Source organism: Sebastes fasciatus, chromosome 24 (genome assembly GCF_043250625.1).
Source record: "Sebastes fasciatus isolate fSebFas1 chromosome 24, fSebFas1.pri, whole genome shotgun sequence".
Taxonomy (NCBI): Eukaryota; Metazoa; Chordata; class Actinopteri; order Perciformes; family Sebastidae; genus Sebastes; species Sebastes fasciatus.
This window is the reverse complement of record NC_133818.1, coordinates 9,855,904-9,863,065: the sequence shown is the minus strand read 5'-3', so window position 1 is coordinate 9,863,065 and position 7,162 is coordinate 9,855,904. Positions and strand designations below refer to the sequence as shown.

Here is a 7,162-nt window from a genome sequence, read left to right as displayed (position 1 = left end):
ATTATTTCATACATTTATTGAATTTTTTTTCTTCCATATTGACTTGAAAATGTTTACAGAAACTGTACCGAGCAGATGCATAGCAATGGAATCAAAGGCCGTGTCCATTGAATGCAAAACAGAATTCCATAAAAATGATGCAAATATCAATGCAATACACATACACGTTTTTTTTTTCATACAAATTACAGATTACAAAAACATAAATGAGATCTTTTTCATATGCCCTGAAGCAGCGCTGAAAATACAGAATGAGTACGATGACATTTCAGCACGCCTGTACAGCGCTACGCCCCCGGCAACTCTTAATGCTTGCCGACGTAAGGAAACACGACACGTGCACGCTCACACACACTGAAATCAGTCATTCGAACATCGAGGGAGATGAGACGACGAGAAGCAGAAATAATATCCAGCGTGCTTCAGAAGGGGTTTGGTTTCTTTTTAGACTAGTTTCTGAGAGTTCAAAGAGCAGAATCTGGGCTTTCTAGTGTCTTTCAGTCACATACAGACAGCTAAACACACGGTCCACAGTGAGGTCAGGTGATAGTGGTACAGTGATTGAGTCGGCCACTGTAACAGATCCCTCCATAGTTCGATTCTGGTGATTGTAGCGTTAAAAAGACCCCACAGTTTGAGCCATTCCTGGTGTAATTGTGCAAGCAGAGGAGTTCCGTGACTTTTCCAGTCAGCTGGGATTGATTGTTAGTGTTTGTGCCCCCCTAAAAATAGTCCAGAGAAGAAGGAAAGAGAGGAGGATTGTCATCCGTTTTCTCCTCTTGATAGTGTACGGTGGATTGTTTACAAAAAAACGATTGTGACAATTCATAAGTGCAACAGAGATTAACATATCAAAATAAAAATAATGGAAGCGGTAAAAACATCGAAAGCATCTAAAAGCTAAATCCTATTGCACAATTAAAAATTATGATACAAAAAAATGGATACATAGTCGAAAAAAAATAAAATAGGTAAAAATTGGTATTGCATACAAATCAAGGAAATAAAAAATGTATTTGTTCTGTCTTTTAAGACCGCCAATTCTTTTACTCTCGAACGCCGCTTAATGCAAGCACAGTACGAGAAAGTGATTGTTTTTCATCGCCTTTTTTTAAGTTTAGAGACCACTTTCTTGTCGTGGTCGCAACAGACAGGACTTCTAAACACTGATTTTAGTCGGTTCAAAGTGCACATAGAGAGAACGAAATCCATTCGAAAACGTTGCTATGTTCGTGAGGGTGAAGACAAAGGGAGATTAATAAAACACGGAAACAGAAGCTTATAAGAATGCTGCATAGCTGGATTCCATTTAAAGCAATGCCATCATCAGAAAGACACACGGGAGTGAGACAGACCTAATTACTGTACACGATCAGACTCGACTGTTTGTTCACAACACACTCCATAGCTTCCTCTTGCTGATTTAGAGCTCAACAGACAGAAACCAAAAACGCTCTCTGCTTATTTTTAAATTTTTTTTTCTTCCAGTCTTGTCAGAGAGAGTTCACACGTGGGTGTCGCTGGGCTCGCTGGCGAGGCTCCCGCCCCGCAAGTAGATGGCCGAGCTGGACTTGGGCCGGTTCTGGCTGTGAGCTTGGCCGCGGGACGACCCGTTGTTGTTGACCTCCGGCCCCCTGGTGTCCGTGGAGATGACCCATGTGGTGGGTCGCCACTTCTTCAGGGAATAAGGCGTTTTGACACGCTTCTTGATCTTGTCGCCTCCCGCCCCCAGGGCTCCGTCCGGCTGTACCAAGCCCTCCCCTGGAAAAACAGGAAGCAACACTCATCAGTCACTTGTGGCGAGTTTTTATACCAGTGAAACCTATTCAATATCAGTCTCCTGTACGTGGCCTTATAAGACTAGGTGTCCTTTAAAAGGTCACTATTAAAAGGCCACTCCGGCAATTCAGTATAACACTTCCATAAAGTGGGGAAATATTATATATTTTTAAATGGCATTAAAAATCGAAGCAGCAGATATCCTGACTTTTAGTCCCTAGTCAAGCTCCAAAGGATCCTACATTTCCCATATTGCAACGAATATAGCTTTTTTTCCCCAACTCCATGCTCCAGTATGGCCCTGTTGAGACCTGGCGTTAACATGCGTCCTGAGTGATCCGATCACAAGTGGACAGCTTTAAGTACGTCTGTTCACGCCTGGCATTAGAACGAGTCTCCACATGCTTCTACCGCTATTTTTCCAGTTACAGTATTTTCAGAATAAAATCACTACTGATTTTGGTTAGCTCAGATTCACCAAAGTCACACAGTAACACAAACAAACTAACCGATTGAGGCCGCGGTAGACCAACAACTCCTGTGTTCTGTGAGGTAAAATTACTGTTTTTTTCAATAGAGTCTGGTTGCTTTGGCGAGAGCATAGACAACGGCTTCAGTTTCCCGTCGGAAACATAGACTGTGTAGCTGAAAATATAGTGAAAATATTCTCAATATAGCGTACAATTAAACTGATATTGATATTTTTAGGTGGCTAAAATCAGTTTTGCTGCTGCACACAGCAGTACATTGCTTTGGTTCTGTGCTGATATTCCTGTTCCCCCAAATCTTTGACCAAATCATTTAAAGATATTTATCAAATAAAAAATGCCAAACAAAATGTGTCTTGTGTGAGGTGTTTGTGTATGAAATCACCTAGTGAGGACAGGTCCTGTGTAGTAAAGGACAGGTCCAGGGAGTTGGGTCTCTCCGGCCGGCGGGCTCTGGGCTGCCTGAGCAGGGCCTCGCCTCTCATGGTGACCGGAGCGTCCCGCTGGGGGACGGCGATGGCGGATCCCGACCCCGAGCTTTCTCCCGGCGGCCCCGTGGTTTCCCTGCTTCCTCCCTCCCCGCTCCCTTCCTCCTCCCCTCCGTCGCTCTCTCCTCCGCTCTCCCCGTCCCCCCGGCCGTGGCCCGTGTTGCTGTTGTTGTTGTTCGTGTTGGGTCGGGCGGAGCGGAGAGCCGCGACGCTCGACGAGGACGCGTCCCTCGGATCGGGCTGCTCCCGCTCGCGGCTCAGGAGCGGCTCGTGTTCGTCGGGGCTGGCCGTGATGACGCCGAGGCTCAGGCGGCCGTCGTCTGACCTCAGGGCTACGGACCCGTTCTGAGTGACGCCGGATCCTCCGAAACCCGTCGCTCCACCTGCAGCCATGGATGAAATCCCGGCTGTGGCGTGACCGTTAGCGGCGCCGTTAGCGCTGCCGTTGGCGTGCGTGTCTCGTAGAGCGGGTGTGTTGTTTGTGCCAGTGCTCCGGTGAGCCTCTACAGCTGTGTTTGTGCCCGTCACCGCACCAATGTTCATCTTTGTTCCCTCCACCTGCCGCAGGTTGGACTTCCCCGAGCGTCCAAACTTGAACCTGAGCGAAGACGACGAGGACTCCTTCTTGGTGGGCTTGGTGCGCAGGGGCAGACTGGACGGCCTCTTGGGAAGGTTCTGCTGCTTGGGCAGGGGGAAGATGGTGCTGGGCATGGGGGCGACGGGGTCTGACGTGCCCGCGGCCTCGCTCGCCATCTTGATGAGGGGGTAAAGGAGGCTGGAGCTGCCGGGGCTCAGCGGATCTGGAGAGCAAAACTGCTTCTGCGAGTGCTCCATCAGGTTCTCGTCCGAGCTCTCCTTCAGGTTCTTGTCCACCTCTTTCGGGTCCAGCTTGGTGGTTTCCAGGTCCTCCTGGGTCAGGTGGAGGCAGACGGGGACTGCGGCGGTCCCTGCGGGTCCCTCGGAGTCGGACATAATAGTGGTGGTTGTGGTGGAGGCGGAGGGGCTGCCTCTCATGCCCATGCTGGTGCTGCTGCCCTCTGGGCTGGGCAGCCGGGCGTTGGCTTGCTGCTGGCGCTCCTGGTTGATGGAATTCCTGTTCCTCTCTCCGGTCCCGGCCCCGGCTCGACCGCTCACGGAGCCGGTGGTGTCGGCCTGCGAGTTCTTGGCGACGCCCTCGTGCTCTTCGATGTACGTTGACGGGTGGTCTGTGTACGGGCCGGACTTCGGCGTCATGCGATTTCTGGCAGAAAACATTGAGGAGCAAACAGTGCACAACACATTAAAAGGATAGTTCGGGTGTTTTGAAGTGAGGTTGTATGAGCTACTTATCCAAAGTCAGTGACAACAGATGGCGGTCGGCACGCCGCCAGTTTGGAGAAACAGACAGGAGTGGAACTGAAGCCATTACCAACGCTCTTGCCAAAGCAACCAGACTCCATTGAAAAAAACAGTAATTTAACCTTGCTGGACATGGGGGTTGCTGGTCTGTCGCTGCCTCTGTTGGTTAGTTTGTTTGTGTTATTGTGTGACTTCAATGAATCTGAACTAACCCTTTAGAACACCAAAGTCACACAAAAACACGAACAGACTAACCGATCGAGGCAGCGGTAGACCAGCAACTTGTGTGTTCTGCAAAATAAAATTGCTGTTTTCCTCAATGGAGTCTGGTTGCTTTGGCGAGAGCATAGATAACAACTTCTCTCACTTTGCTCCCCTGCGGTAACTCCCGTCTGCTTCTCCAAACTGGGGGCGTGCCAACTGCCATCTACTGTAATACACCGACTATGGATAAGAACCTCATTTGATCACAATGACAGAGGCAGCTGTGTGTCGACGCCTACCTCTCATTGTGCAGTGTGGTGGACATGGGGTTGAGTGTGGGGCTGACGGACTTGGAGCGGTCCCAGATGAGGAGCAGCTCTGCCAGCCGTTCCTCGGCACACTGCGCCGTGAGCCGGGCTTCGGCGTCCTGGTCCCAGCAGTCCTCCATCGTCTCTTTCAAAGAGCGGACCGCCTGGAGGAGACACAGTTTTAATATGTTACTATATGAGCAATAAAAAAACACTGAGAAACATTTCCTGGATGCCGGTGATTAAATAAATCCATGTCATAATCATAAAGGTTTAAGTCAATTACTTAAAATACTGATTCTCCAGTTCAGTACAGTGATTCAATTAATCTATAGGTCTCAGCAATCCTTTTGAATCTGAGGTCTAGTATTATTCTGATCAGGCCTCTGAGGCATCTTTTAAGAGATGATGATTAAATAAAATATTGAAATATTAATGCGACACATTTTTGGTATTTATTTGGGGTAAATTGTTATATCAATTGTGAATTAAAAAAATTATCTTTAGAATAATCGATAAATTAGTCATTAGATTAATCAATAAAAGATTAATAGTAAGGTGCAGCACTAAAGTACACCCAAGATGTTTCTCATAAAATTGAAAATAAAATAAAGTTGTAATGACGGTGTATTATAATTTCTAGTCCGGCTCTGCTCTCACACACAAACGTACCAAACTGTTCTCTTTCCAGGCCTCGGGGAACTTGGGCCGCTGCTTCTCCCTGGAAACCAGGACCTGCATGTCCTCAAACGTCGGGTGGTTCCCGGCCTCCGCCTGGAAGGCCATCTGGTAGTCTGGCACCGACTCTCCTGGAGGTGGCACAGGAAGAGGAAGGATGTGTTTTAGATCATTTTCATGTAGCAGAAACATTCATTCAATTATATGAATGTGCCGTTTTTCCCGATCAAAGACAATAAAGGTCACAATAAATGTCGCTGCCTGCTTCCCACTGTGATAAATGTGAATTTAATAGCTTACTGCTGTATGTAGTGTTGGAGGAGCCCATTCTAGTATTGTTTGGGATAATGATGGTAGTAAAAATCAATACTACAGTGTGATGAAAATGCCCTTTAGTCATTTTTACCCTTCATAGTTTTAGTCCACAACAACTCAAAACGTTTTAGTCGCTGATAAGTCAAAACATAAATCTGTCTGTCTTACCAGGGAACAGGTCGGTGCATCTCATGAAGGTCTCCCAGTAGATCAGGCCCAGGGCGTACATATCCACCTGCTTCAGCGCCGACTCGCAGTCCCTCAGGTTCACCGCCCCCTCCAGGACCTCTGGAGCCATGTAGCGGATCGTCCCCACCTGGCAGACGGGGCAGGAATAGAAGGAGGGGTGAACAAAGAGGAGGTGAGACGGGAAGAAGCGACCCCGAATAGGATAAGTGGTTACAGATAATGGATGGATGGAGAATAGGGGCAACAGAAGTGTTTTCCATACTCTCTTTTCTTTTTTCCATTCTCAATCCAGACCTGGAAATGACTAAAATCAAAATTCCATACTGCGTAGGAACCCTGAAGGCGAGAAATGATCTTCTACTGCACACTCACCTCACTTATAGCAGCGTTTTCCTCCTCCCCGTGACGCGCCGGCCTGTTCCCCGTCAGCTTCATGGACAGGCCGAAATCGATGATGACACACGTGCCGTCGGCCTTGACGAGAACGTTGCGGCTGTTCAGGTCCCGGTGGGAAACCGCTGGCTTGTACAAGTCTTGATGGATGGAACACGGAGAGGACAAAAAAGGATTGAGCTAATTTATCTCTCATTAAACATGTAAGCACTCCAAAAAGATACAATACAGTTTTTGTGGTATTTACGAACGAGCGATAACCAGAAAATCCCTTCATATAGCTTTCCATTCCCCTCATTACTCATTGTTCACCGAAGCAAGCTGCCCCTGTCAACAGACAGCTAAACCCTCTAATCTAATCTACAACAATGGGATTAAGACTATATCACACAGTGGCTTCTGCCTGTAGTATGTTTCTGTCCAGCAGAGGGTGCAGTGGGACGGCTGGGAGTTATCTGCTGTTGACGTGCGGGAGGAGTGGGGGAGGATGACGAAGCCTAAGAGATTCTGCTGTTAACACCAGCCCTCTCTTTCTCTGCTGTCACTTCTCCACTCCGCCGACCACTTCAGACTCGCGGAGGGAAGGGAGATGAACTCCCCCGCTTGTATTCGTCACGTGCTTGCACAAACAAAATTACTTCACAGTGCACTTTCTATCCCCCCCCCTTCACTTCTAAGCCTTTTTGATGTGTATCTGTGCTGATGAAGAGGAAGGAGGAGCAATCGCTGAGTTCAGTTGTCACTTCTGCCTCCTAAGACTGACTCCACTGAGCCACGGGGATACTCACATGTCATCTGAATCCCTATCTCGCATCCGCCCCGCTTTGTCCCTCTCTTTTCTTACGCTCTATGAGGCTAGCTCGAGGCCCGGCCTATAAATACCCGTGGCTGGGCGTGCACGCTACGTGTGTCAAAATGCAGAAAGCTCTCCAAGCCAAACAGTCCCCACGTGGAGCTGCAGTGTGCAGGACGTGAGAAGCGC

At 48.3% G+C, this 7,162-nt stretch overlaps 1 protein-coding gene across 1 annotated transcript in view; it reads right to left on the bottom strand.

Moving 5' to 3' along the window:
* The window catches only part of LOC141762622 (bone morphogenetic protein receptor type-2-like), a 31,241-nt gene continuing 24,079 nt past the window's right edge, over positions 1-7,162 (bottom strand). The window contains exons 8-13 of the mRNA XM_074626553.1: positions 6,160-6,320; positions 5,767-5,914; positions 5,278-5,414; positions 4,597-4,769; positions 2,653-3,995; positions 1-1,761 (exon numbers count right to left, since the gene is read on the bottom strand). Of these exons, the coding sequence (XP_074482654.1) occupies positions 1,505-1,761; positions 2,653-3,995; positions 4,597-4,769; positions 5,278-5,414; positions 5,767-5,914; positions 6,160-6,320 (2,219 nt within the window). The 3' untranslated portion in view covers positions 1-1,504. The remainder of the gene's footprint in view (positions 1,762-2,652; positions 3,996-4,596; positions 4,770-5,277; positions 5,415-5,766; positions 5,915-6,159; positions 6,321-7,162) is intronic.